At 47.7% G+C, this 12,851-nt stretch overlaps 1 protein-coding gene across 1 annotated transcript in view; it reads right to left on the bottom strand.

Moving 5' to 3' along the window:
- phf10 (PHD finger protein 10) overlaps nucleotides 1–12,851 on the bottom strand; it is a 43,977-nt gene that overhangs the window by 18,696 nt on the left and 12,430 nt on the right. The window contains exons 3-6 of the mRNA XM_084307704.1: nucleotides 9,839–9,975; nucleotides 2,398–2,481; nucleotides 2,089–2,213; nucleotides 159–308 (exon numbers count right to left, since the gene is read on the bottom strand). Of these exons, the coding sequence (XP_084163830.1) occupies nucleotides 159–308; nucleotides 2,089–2,213; nucleotides 2,398–2,481; nucleotides 9,839–9,975 (496 nt within the window). The remainder of the gene's footprint in view (nucleotides 1–158; nucleotides 309–2,088; nucleotides 2,214–2,397; nucleotides 2,482–9,838; nucleotides 9,976–12,851) is intronic.

Here is a 12,851-nt window from a genome sequence, read left to right as displayed (position 1 = left end):
ACATGCCTTGAGGATGTCATTCTTTATATAGCCTGCCTATCAATTGTTTTTAAGCTCAATAAACTCTGACCGGAATTGATCCCATTTGTCCGGTAGATTGAAATCTTGCAGGACACAGAGACCGGCAACAATTTTTTCTAACGGAAACCCTGACCTACATGTGTCTGGAGGTCGAAGTAAGCTCTCCTCTCCTCCATGCGTTCCCTGTTGAAGTTGCTGTTGAACTCGGCAGCCTTCTTGGCTGCCTTCTTGATGTACTCTGGCACCTTACTGGCCTCCACCTTCTGAGGGTTCTGCTGCTGCATTTGCTGAGAGGAGACAAGACCACAACACTCAACCTCCTCAATCACAACACTCAATCACTTCCAGGACATTATTGAGCCTCCTACTAGTAGTAATGGTCAATCACTTCCAGGACATTATGAGCCTACTACTAGTAGTAATGGTCAATCACTTCCAGGACATTATGAGCCTACTACTAGCAGTAATGGTCAATCACTTCCAGGACATTATTGAGCGTAGAGAGCATCTTGACCGGAAACATCTCTGCCTGGTATGGAAACAGCACAGCACAGGACAAGAAGGCCCTACAGAGAGTGGTGCGCTCAGCCGAGCGTACCACGGGTATTGCACTACCTCCCCTGCAGGTTCTATACAACAAGAGGTGCAAATCCAGAGCCTGCAGAATAATGAAAGACCCCCACCACCCCAATAACAGCCTGTTTCAGCTGCTGAGGTCAGGCAGACGCCTGCGAACCCCAGCTACTAGGACAGAGAGGCTTAGGCTTAGCTTCTTCCCCCAGGCCACCAGAGTCCTGAACAATGAACATTGAGTACCACAGAACACTGAACTATACACACATAAGCACACATGAGCACACACACGACACACGCTGTGCACGCTCACACACTAGCAGCCACTTTAACACTTTAACATGAGCGGGCACACACTCATGCCGCACACACGCACACTTATGGCCACTTTAAATTAGTATAACAGGAACAGTGTATTGCACTACCAAAGCTACCTAGCATGTCCTATATGCTCTGTAAATAACTATGTACAGATACCGAGATGTCACACCATGTTACCCGTTACCTGTTTATTGCACAATGTTTTTTTTTTTTTTTTTTATTATTAGATTTTATTATATGTTGTACCACTGTATTGCACATCGTTGCAGGCAAGACCACCCGCATTTCATTGTATACTTGTATGCCGTGACAATTAAAACTCTTGACTTGACTTGACTTGAGCCTCCTACTAGTAGTAATGGTCAATCACTTCCAGGACATTATTGAGCCTCCTACTAGTAGTAATGGTCAATCACTTCCAGGACATTATGAGCCTACTAGTAGTAATGGTCAATCACTTCCAGGACATTATTGAGCCTCCTACTAGTAGTAATGGTCAATCACTTCCAGGACATTATGAGCCTACTAGTAGTAATGGTCAATCACTTCCAGGACATTATTGAGCCTACTAGTAGTAATGGTCAATCACTTCCAGGACATTATTGAGCCTCCTACTATTAATGGTTAATCACTTCCTTCCAAACTATGTAATTAGCTTTATTCACCAGTTGTCCATCTTAAATCTTAATTCAAGTTTAACCAAAGTGAACAGGTTATTTCACTTTAGTAGGATAGTAGCATCATTCCAATAGTGTATTATGTCTGTGTTTAGACTATTTTGGTTTCATAATGGTGTCCTCCCAGCGCTGCAGTGTTCGCTTGTGACAGGTCGTCAAATGCAATTAACCCTTTCCTGGACAGATGTAAGACTTTTGCATTAAGTACACAGTCTTGTACCCATGACTTTTTACTAGTTTTTCTTCAAATGTAAAAACGCAGATCTGTCATAAACCCACTACCTTGAAAAAACCCTCTATGGTAAAAGACTGTAGTCCGGAACCAGTCCAGTCTTAAAACGATCACGTGACTCCCCAGGTCTATAGGATTGACAGCATACTCCCTCAAGTAAAGAGAACACCCATACTGAAGACTGAGCAGTTTTCACATAATTCAAGAATCGAACAGGTTAGCGTTAGCCCATTTCTCCACCAGGAACCCCCCCAAAGTACTTACCGAATACTCTTTAGCTATCCTTTGTCTCTCTCTCTCCTGCAGTATGACAGAGTACTCTGAGTGTTTGGTGGGATACTCCTTCATCATCAGATCTATGACCTCGTCACTCCGCACAGCCGTCAGACCTGGCGACAGACACCCATGACATATACACAGATACACGGGGTGCAAGTTAATCAGTGATCTCTTGATTTCACTACGTGGCATCATGGCTCTAATTTGGACAACATTGCAAGCTCTGGCAAATACTGTGCAGCTTGGTTGATTCCACAGTGATTCTTGCAATCTCAAAATAGCAATGTTTCTTACCCAGGGTGCACTGTGTCTCAGTGATGACGTTCTGCTCCCGGAGGTAGAGCTTCTCCTTGTGAGACAGATCTCTCCTCTCCAGGTCTACAGAAAGGAAGACGCAACACTTCAATACCTTTGTAAAGACGGGACAATTTCTGGTGATTGGTTAGCAAAACACTAGCAGCGTTTATTCATTTGCCATGAAATGGTTAGCCAGCTTAGCAGCGGGTTGGGTCCCCATATCTTTTGGGTAGTAAATAGTGAATACAATTCTATGTGTGAAATTGCAGTTTGTGACTGAGCTAAAAAAGATACAAAATTCAATTGTATAGACCAACAGTATCAACATCTTTATATTCAAGGCCATTAATAAAGATTTATCAACTGATGTTTTTGGAAAAGAGCAGTTGGAAGTCTGAATTTTTATTTGAGGCCAATTGACTTATGGCTCTGTGAGTATGTGTCTTACCAGTGTATTTCATCTTAAAAGGAGGTGAACCCCTGGTCTTACAAGGGTATTTCATCTTAAAGGAGGTGACTCCCAAGCAGGGTTTCTGCTCAAAGAAAATTTGGCCGGTCAACATGGCCGACAAGATTCTAACTTAGCGGCCAAATGTAGAATTGAATAGCCATATCATGGAATGTGGTGAGGTCACTTCCAGAGGTTCCTCCTGTCTGAACCTTTCTGTCCATCAAAACACAAATCTGAGATGGACACAGCGTTAACCCTGTTCAACAAATGGATCCTCCTCACTGATAATTAATTAAAATGTTACGTAGACAGACAGACACAACGGATCAATGTAACGTGAGCTGCAGCCTAATAGGGGAAGTAACGTAAAATAATAATAAGTACTTATTGGTCACAGGCAGGAGTCTTCAATAACGTATGAATGGTGATCCATTTTGTGAATAAATCCATTCCCTGATGTAACAATACCTTTGGACAATCTCACATTACCTAACATTAACATAAATAGTAGCGTAGCTCATCCTGTGTACTTCATATTTGTTGCCTTAGAGAAATATCTGTTTGTTTTCAGTCTTCTTTAGCCGTTACTGGTGCCTCAACGTTGTCCACATGATCCCTCTTCATCGTTAACATAGTAGTGGGTAGGGTTGGGTACCATAACATTTGAATCGATGGTACCTTTTTTCTGTACTTTACTCTCTCTCTGTAATAACACCATTTTTATTTCAGTTGTAAAACTAAACTAAAGTCTAAACTTCTCAATTTCAACATTGTTATCACACCACACAAACTTCCTACAACTTTTTTTGGTTATATGATCATGTATAAATTTATTATGCCCCACAGTACATGTCCTCAAATGTGGACATGGTAAGAAATAAACACCACCGTAACACAAGAGCCAGCATTATGTCCTGCTGTGTTCCTGGTGTAAAGAGTAAGACGGCCAGAAATTCATTCTTTTACACTGGTATCTCCATATGGAACAGCCTGCCTATGCACATCAAGAAAAGCCAGACTAAATGGTTTTTTTTTTTAAACAAAAGTAAAGGCGCTTCTTTGGGAAGAAGTGTACGGTAGGTTTGAGATTTAAAAATGTTTCCATCTTCTCTTAGTGTAGTGCAGGGTACGAAACGTATTTTATGTGATGTTTTATTGTGTTTGTTTTTATTGTATTTTGTTTTTATTGGTATTGTGTTTTTCTATTGTGTTTTTTTTTATGTTTTTCATCAAGGACCACCTTGGAAATAAGTGTTTTAAGTTAAGTAATGCTTTTAAGTGAAATCCTCTGGAATGCAGGGTCATCATGATACTTCAATGTTGTGTATGATACTGTGGTTTTCCTAATAAAATCAAATTAAATCTAAATATAATTTGTAAAGTTTAAATATCAACATCATCTGGCCATCCTCAGTAAATACTATCAAACTCCTCCACACACTTTATATGAATTGAAAATGGGGGACCCTGATGGAAACAAGACAAACGTCTTTCTCAGGTCTGCATCCCCTTAACAATTGTATGTATTGAGCCGTACTGTATTGTACCCATTCTGCAATCTGTTAAATAAAGTTTTCATTCATTCATTCATTCATTCATTCACACACACACACGCACACAAAGAAAGAATGGCTCCCTTTCCTCACCATTGGATATCTGCGAAAACTGAGCTTAGCTTAGTTAATGTTAGCAGCTAACGTTAGTTTAGGTTTTTACCACGACGTGGAAATACAGGAACGGCAAGGATACAAAGCATGTTAGATGCATTGGACCCGTTGCTCGCAGAGTTTTCACTGCATAGAAACAGCGCAACTTGCGAGAGGAGCTGTCACAGGGCTGAAGAGCTAATGTCATAGTGTGGTGTCACATTATGGGAGTCTTTCACGCCAGAGTTGACGCGTCACAGGGGAGGGGATATAGGGGAGTAGTAGGTGTGTGTACGTGGTTGATTCTGTGAATGAATAAAGTAGGAAGTCACTGAAGGACCTGTCACGCGCGTTATTGATTCGCCTCTTCCTTCAACTTCCCACATTGGTGACCTTGATCGTTGGATTATTATTGTTATTGTTATTATTATTATGAGTGATAACGAAGAAAACGCTGTTCGGCCCGCTGCGGTGGCGGCTGCGGTGTCTGTCAAGTTGCCCGAGTTTTGGCAGCACGACCCGGACCCATGGTTCCAACATGTCGAGGCTCAATTCCATCTGCGAGGTGTCACAGTGGACGACACGAAATACTATCATGTCGTCGCTGCATTGGATGCACAGACCACCCGTCGCGTCATGGGATTTTTACGAGAGCCGCCGGCCATGGGGAAATACGCCGCTCTCAAACAACAGCTGTTACGGCTGTTTCAGCTGTCAGATACGGAGCGGGCGGAGCGCCTGTTGTCACTGAACGGTTTAGGTGACAGTAAACCAACCGAGCTCATGGAGAACATGTTGGCGTTGCTCGGCTCAGGTGACGCATCATTTTTGTTTATACAGTTATTTCTGCGTCAGCTCCCACCTCCAGTACGCACTGCCTTGGCCAGCTCGCCGCTCGTGAGAGCCAAGGATTATCGGGGGATGGCAGAAGAGGCTGACAGGATATTGCTGGCAACCCGCCACTACAGCGTTAACGTTAACGCTGCGCTGCCGGCGGGGGAGATGACGGGAGCTGCGGTATCGGATCGCCGGAGGGAGAATGAACTTTGTTTTTTTCATCGGCGTTATGGTGCCAAAGCCAGGCGATGTGAGCAGCCTTGCTCTTTTTCCGGCCAGGGAAATGCCAGAGCCGGCGCTCATTAGCAGCTGTGAGTGCTGGCGATACGACGAGGCTGCTGTTCATTGAGGACACGTTGTCCAGTAGGCGCTTGCTGGTGGATTCGGGGGCCCAGCGGAGTATCCTGCCAGCTTCAGCTGCGGACGGCTTGAGTGGCAGTCACGGCCCCCCGCTGGACGCCGCCAATGGAACTCCGATTCGCACCTTCTGCACCAGGTCAGTGACTGTTTGTTTCAATGGACATGCTTTTAATTGGGATTTTGTGATCGCTTCTGTGTCAATGCCTATACTAGGCGCGGATTTTTTATGTGCTCATAGACTTTTGGTGGATGTGGCGAACCGTCGCTTAATTGACGCAGTGTCATTTGCCACTTACCCCTGCACTCTGGGGGGGGGGGGCCGGCTCGCCCTCGCCAACATCCTCGCCACGGGGGACGTGTACCAGCGGCTTCTCGCTGATTTCCCCGCTCTGACTGTGCCCACGTTTTCTGCTATGGTCGCAAAACATGGGGTGGAGCATTATATCCCCACGGCCGGTCCGCCAGTTTTCGCGCGCGCACGCCGCCTTGACGCCGCTAAACTGGCCATCGCTAAAGGGGAGTTTGACACAATGGAGCAGCTCGGCATTGTGCGGCGCTCCGACAGCCCGTGGGCCTCGCCTTTGCATATGGTTCCGAAGGCTGATGGGAAGTGGCGCCCGTGTGGAGATTTCCGGCGCCTCAATAGTGCCACGGATCATGACCGCTACCCTGTCCCGCACATCCAGGACTTTTCTGTTCACCTGGCCGGGACCACCATTTTCTCCAAGGTGGATTTGGTGCGGGGCTACCACCAGGTGCCAGTCCATCCCAGAGACGTGCCCAAGACCGCCGTTATTACCCCGTTTGGACTTTTCGAGTTTTTAAGGATGCCTTTTGGACTCAAGGGGGCAGCGCAGACCTTCCAGCGGTTGATGGACTCTGTGCTGCGAGGGTTGTCGTTTTTGTTTGTGTATTTAGACGACATCCTGGTGGCCAGCACATCTGCTGAGGAGCATTGTTTGCACCTCCGACAGCTGTTTCAGCGGCTGAATGAACATGGGCTGATTGTTAACCCAGCCAAGTGTCAGTTCGGCCGGCCAGACATAGACTTCCTGGGCCATCACATCTCTTCACAGGGAGCTGTGCCTCTGCCCACCAAGGTGGAGGCGATCACTGCCTTCCCACGTCCTCGCACCATCAAGCCCCTACAGGAGTTCCTCGGTATGGTCAATTTTTATAACCGATTCATACCAGGAGCGGCTCTCTTGATGCACCCCCTGTACGAGGCACTAAGGGGCAAGAAGGACAATCAGGAGGTGGACTGGTCCCCTGAGAGGGTCCAGGCGTTTGATAGTGCTAAGGCTGCTCTCGCTAACGCTACTATGCTGGCACACCCGTACCCGGCCGCTCCAATAGCCCTCACGACCGATGCCTCGGACTATGCTGTGGGGGCGGTGTGTGATCAGTGGGTGGCTGGCGCCTGGCAGCCTCTGGCCTTTTTCAGCAGGACACTGCGGGACAATGAGAGGAAATACAGCACGTTTGACAGGGAGCTGCTGGCCCTTTTCCTCGCCACGCGTCATTTTAGGTTCCTGTTGGAGGGCCGGGAGTTCACCGCTTTCGTGGACCACAAGCCTCTGACCTTTGCCATGGCTAAGACCACGGAACCATGGTCGGCACGGCAGCAGCGCCAACTGTCCGCCATTTCGGAATTTACCACGGACCTGCAGCATGTGGCGGGCAAGGACAACCTGGTGGCTGACTGCCTCTCCAGAGTGCGGGTCAACACTGTGCACCTGGGTGTGGACTACGCAGCCATGGCAGTTGACCAGTGCACGGACATGGACATCCAGGCATTCAGGACAGCCGCGACAGGACTGAGACTGGAGGATGTGGTGTTCCAGGACAGTAAGGCCACGCTCCTCTGCGATGTCTCCACAGGCCGACCTCGCCCGATGGTCCCCGCTGGCTGGCGCCGCCGCATTTACGATGCTATACATGCTTTGTCGCACCCGGGGGTGAAGGCATCAGTTAAGCTGGTGGGGGCTAGGTTCGTCTGGCCGGGCCTCAGGAAGGACGTCAAGGGGTGGGCTGCCTCTTGTGTAGCGTGCCAGCGCGCCAAGGTGCATCGGCACACTAAGGCCCCGCTGGGGCCATTTCTCATCCCGGAGAGACGGTTCGATCATGTTAACGTGGACCTGGTGGGCCCGCTGCCCCCCTCCCAGGGGTTCACTCACCTGCTGACCATGGTGGACAGGACCACCAGGTGGCCGGAGGCTGTGCCCCTGTCATCCACTACATCGGCGGACGTGGCTCGGGCGTTCATCTCCACCTGGGTGGCCCGTTTCGGTACCCCTGCGGATCTAACTTCGGACAGAGGGCCCCAGTTCACGTCAGAGTTGTGGAGCGCCGTGGCGGAGAGTTTGGGGGTGAAACTCCACCGCACCGTGGCATACAACCCGCAGGCAAATGGTCTCTGTGAGCGTTTCCACCGCACTATGAAGGCTGCTCTCCGGGCGGCTCTTACGGACAGTAATTGGGTTGACCGTTTGCCGTGGGTCATGCTAGGCCTGCGCTCGGCCCCAAAGGAGGATCTGCAGTCTTCTTCGGCTGAGCTTGTGTTGGGTCAGCCGCTGAGAGTCCCTGGGGAGTTCCTCCCAGGTGCCACAGCCCCCTGGTCAGCTGCGACTCATCGCTTGGCCATCCGAGACGCCGCCAGCACTTTCGCTCCCGTGCCCGCACATCACTGTCTTCCCCTGTCCTACATCCCCAAGGACTTGATGTCAGCCCCGTACGTGTTCATCCGCCGCGATGCCCACCGATCTCCACTCCAGGCTCCATACGATGGGCCCTTCCGGGTCCTGGACGCGGGACCCAAGAGCTTTATGGTGGACAGAGGGGGGCTTCAGGAGCGGATATCGGTGGACCGTTTGAAGCCTGCACACGTGGACCCGGTCGGGCCGGTGGAGCTGGCTCAGCCCCGACGGCGCGGCCGTCCACCCAACCCCACTCCTGCCGCAAGTTTGCGGCCCATGTCTGCCTCTACCCCGGCAGCAGACCCGGACTCTCCCCCAGTCCAGCCTCGCCGCCGGCGCGGACGGCCGCCGGCTCGTGCCCTTCCCCCTTCCCCCCTGACTGTTAAGCGCAGTCGTTATGGTCGGGTAGTCAGGCCTCCTACGAGGGGCTGAGTACTTTGGGGTTTTTTTTTTTGGTATGGGTTGGGGTTGCAGGGTATGTCTACTCTGGGTGTTCGGGGGGGGCCTGTGTGGTGTCACATTATGGGAGTCTTTCACGCCAGAGTTGACGCGTCACAGGGGAGGGGATATAGGGGAGTAGTAGGTGTGTGTACGTGGTTGATTCTGTGAATGAATAAAGTAGGAAGTCACTGAAGGACCTGTCACGCGCGTTATTGATTCGCCTCTTCCTTCAACTTCCCACAATAGCTTCTTAAATTTTTAAGTCCACGCTGGTCTGTGTCTATTATGAGATGACAATTGCGCATCATTGAAGGTCTGTGCTGGTCTGTGTCTATTATGAAATGACAATTGCGTATCATTGAAGGTCTGCGCTGGTCTGTGTCTATTATGAAATGACAATTAGGCGTCATTGAAGGTCTGCGCTGGTCTGTGTCTATTAGGAAATGACAATTGCGTGTCATTGAAGGCCGCACTGGTCTGTGTCCATTATGAAATGACAATTGCGTGTCATTGGAATTCGGATTATTTTCCAACTGGGGGGGGGTCTTACATACCGAAATGTGGCACCGATTGATCTAATGTGAATCGGTACTCGGTAGCACCGAGGTAATTCGGTCGGTACCCGTAAAAGTACAGAGTTCGGTACCCAATCCTAGTAGTGGGGGGGATTTTGTGTAAAGTCTACTGTAGTCTACCACAAGCATAGAACTATATAAAACCAGACCACAACATTGTGTTTTGTGATTGTTGTTGAGCTGGTGAATGTGTGTCTTGTGTGTTGCCAGAAGGTGATGTCACTGCCAGGACATGAACTCTGCCTCTCTCTTGTCGCAGGACAGGGCAGTAGTCAACTATGCATTCAGCACGTTTTTTTTTTACCGCCCACGATGGCTGTCAATGTTTATATTTGCCAGCCAATTGAAATTGTAGAAGCCCATTGGCCGGTATTTACCGGCTAACGGAATCCCTGCTCCCAGGTATGTATGGATCTGTGAGTATTTGCTTACCAGGGTATTTCCTCTTGAAGGAGGTGACTCCCAGGTACTCGCTGACCTGCTCCTGTAGCATGTAGTACTCCTGTACGCCGGTGTCATCTGCGGGCCACTTGTACTCAGTCAGGTTCTCTGCTGGGAAATAAGTGGGGCTGGAGGAGACAGAGGTTGACAATCAGAATCAAAAACACTTAATGGTTATTACTAGGGATGTCCGATATTATCGGCCTATCGGAAAATATCAGGTTTTCAAAACAATTTTTTTTTCTTTTTTTTTTTTACATTTCTATAACCTTTATTTACCCAGGCAAGCAAGTAAGAACAAATTCTGATTTGATTTATTGTCAAAAGTATGCATAATGTTGTGTTAATTCCACAACAAGAGATATGTAATGTTAATTACCTGAAATTATTCAGTTTTTTGGGGGGGGGGGGACCCTGCATATATCGGTATCGGTTGATATCGGTATCGGAAATTAAGAGTTGGACAATATCGGTATAGGTAAAAAAGCCAATATCGAGCATCCCTAGTTATTACTCAAAACACTGCATGCTACAAACATCCAATCTGGCACAATGGTACAGGATGATACTTGACAGATTCCTGTGCAATATCATGACCCCAATTGGCCATGTATATAGGCACTAGTGGCAAAGGTAAATATTTAAACATTTTATGTTCAATAGAAATGCACACCATCATGGGTCGTATCGCTAGAGATATGGTGTCAATATCTATCCTTGCTCGACAAATATGACACTGGGATCATGAAGATGTCATTGTTAGATTAGATTCAAATGTATTGTCATTATACAGCACAAGTGCAACAAAAAGAAGTTTGGCATCCAACCAGAGTGCAAATGTAACAGTAGTGGAATAGTAATATACAATGTACAGGTGATTAAACTGGGTACAAAATATACAAATGATGAGTACTACCGAGTGTAGTGCTGATCAGATTTGTAGTATAAATATGTAGTGATACAGGTATAAAGACAGTATAGTAGTAGTCATACTGGCCAGTAGGCTTGGGCAGTATAATTTTTTTCATACCGTCATACCATGATTACCTAATACCCCGGTATACGGTATATGCCGGTATGACTTTCATTTTCATCGGGGGGGGGGGGGGGGGGGGGCAACCCGTGTTACCAAGTAAACAAATCACGGAGATGGCCAGTTCGCCCGCAGCATCCTAGTGCTAACGTTAGCTCTCAGAATGGTAGCAGTTCGCCCGCAGCATCCTAGTGCTAACGTTAGCTCTCAGAATGGTAGCAGTTCGCCCGCAGCATCCTAGTGCTAACGTTAGCTCTCAGAATGGTAGCAGTTCGCCCGCAGCATCCTAGTGCTAACGTTAGCTCTCAGAATGGTAGCAGTTTGCCCGCAGCATCCTAGTGCTAACGTTAGCTCTCAGAATGGTAGCAGTTCGCCCACAGCATCCTAGTGCTAACGTTAGCTCTCAGAATGGTAGCAGTTCGCCCGCAGCATCCTAGTCAGGGGAGGAAATTAGGCCACTTTACTCGCCAAATGCGAGTATTTTTTACGTTTGGCGAGTAATTCATGAAGAGCACTCGCCAGTCTGGCGAGTACTAGTAATTACAAAACAAAACAAAAAAATCATTCTGCAATCTGCTGATTCGCTCACTGGCACAAGCCGAACTCTGACTCCCCCCTTGATTCCTCCCATTTCCGCCTCATAATAATCCAACCATAACCAATGAACATCATCGTTGTACAGATGCGCTCTAAGCTCCTCCAATGAACACTCATTTTCTAGAAGATGCCGCCCATCTAGGGGAAGTGGACAGATCACTGCGCGCGGACCTACAGACTCCTGCCACCGGCTTGACAACGTAGACAAACTTAGACAAAAACACATCAGTGGATGAAAATAATTGCATGTAGAGTCGTCGCTTTCGGATATCAGTGCGGTCTGACATGGGGGCGAACAACAGCACGCGACCAGTCTCCTTCGAGTCGGATGAGAATGACAAGTGGGCGTGAGGCTAACGATTCCACTCAAGTCAACCAGCATTAGCCGGCTAGCTACCTAGCATGTAACAAGCTACCATAACGCGCGTTCAACATAGTGGACTATACTGAGCGGCTTTGCTTAAATGCAGCCGAGTGACATTTTATTATTACCGGGTTTCCCCCCATATCACCACTCGCCCATATGCCCTTCACAACGGTGATGTTGTCATACTTGGCATTCAGAATACACCTGCTGAACCCCTAGCGTTGTCGATTCGGTTCCAATGTATTGTCATCTTACAGCACAAGTACAGTACAACCAGAATACATTTGGCATACAACCAGAGTGCAAATGTAACAAGTCAAGTTGTTTTATTTAGCTATTACATTACAGTGAAATGCTTGGTTCTTTCACTGCCCAACTCAGTCCAACCTAGACCAGCCCAACCCAGTCCAACCTAGTCCAGCCCAGCCCAGCATCTTTCACTGCCTAGTTCAGCCCAACCCAGTCCAGAATAGTTCCCCCTTTCATGTTAATATGTGATATCCTAATATTTTGAAGAGTAGAGACAGTGTGATTAATACATGTTGTATGCTAATATTGTGAAGAGTAGAGACTGTTATTAATGTTTTATGCTAATAAATATTTTAAAGAGTAGAGACACGGTGTGATTTTTACTATGATTGAAAATCAATTTAGACGAAGACATACAAAGAAGTTTGTCTGGTAAAAAAAATCAGATACTCGCCAGTTGGCTGGTAAGCCAAAAAGTTAGTTTCCTCCCCTGATCCTAGTGCTAACGTTAGCTCTCAGAATGGTAGCAGTTCGCCCGCAGCATCCTACACACAACAACACACACTCTCGTTACCACAACGCTTTACGGTATTTAAACATTACCGTAAAGCGTGAACACCGTTGTGATCATACACAACAGTTAGCTCTCAGAATAGCCAGTTAGCCAGCAGCACCAGCAACGGTAAGTGTGTCTCATTTAATTTCCACCACTGAAGCGGGGTTTCCCCTCCTCCTGTGTGTAGACAACCAGCTCTGCG

The sequence above is a fragment of the Notolepis coatsorum genome (assembly GCF_963971535.1).
Source record: "Notolepis coatsorum genome assembly, chromosome: 2".
NCBI lineage: Eukaryota > Metazoa > Chordata > Actinopteri > Aulopiformes > Paralepididae > Notolepis > Notolepis coatsorum.
Note: the sequence above shows the minus strand (reverse complement) of the source record. Positions and strands in the feature narration are given on the sequence as shown.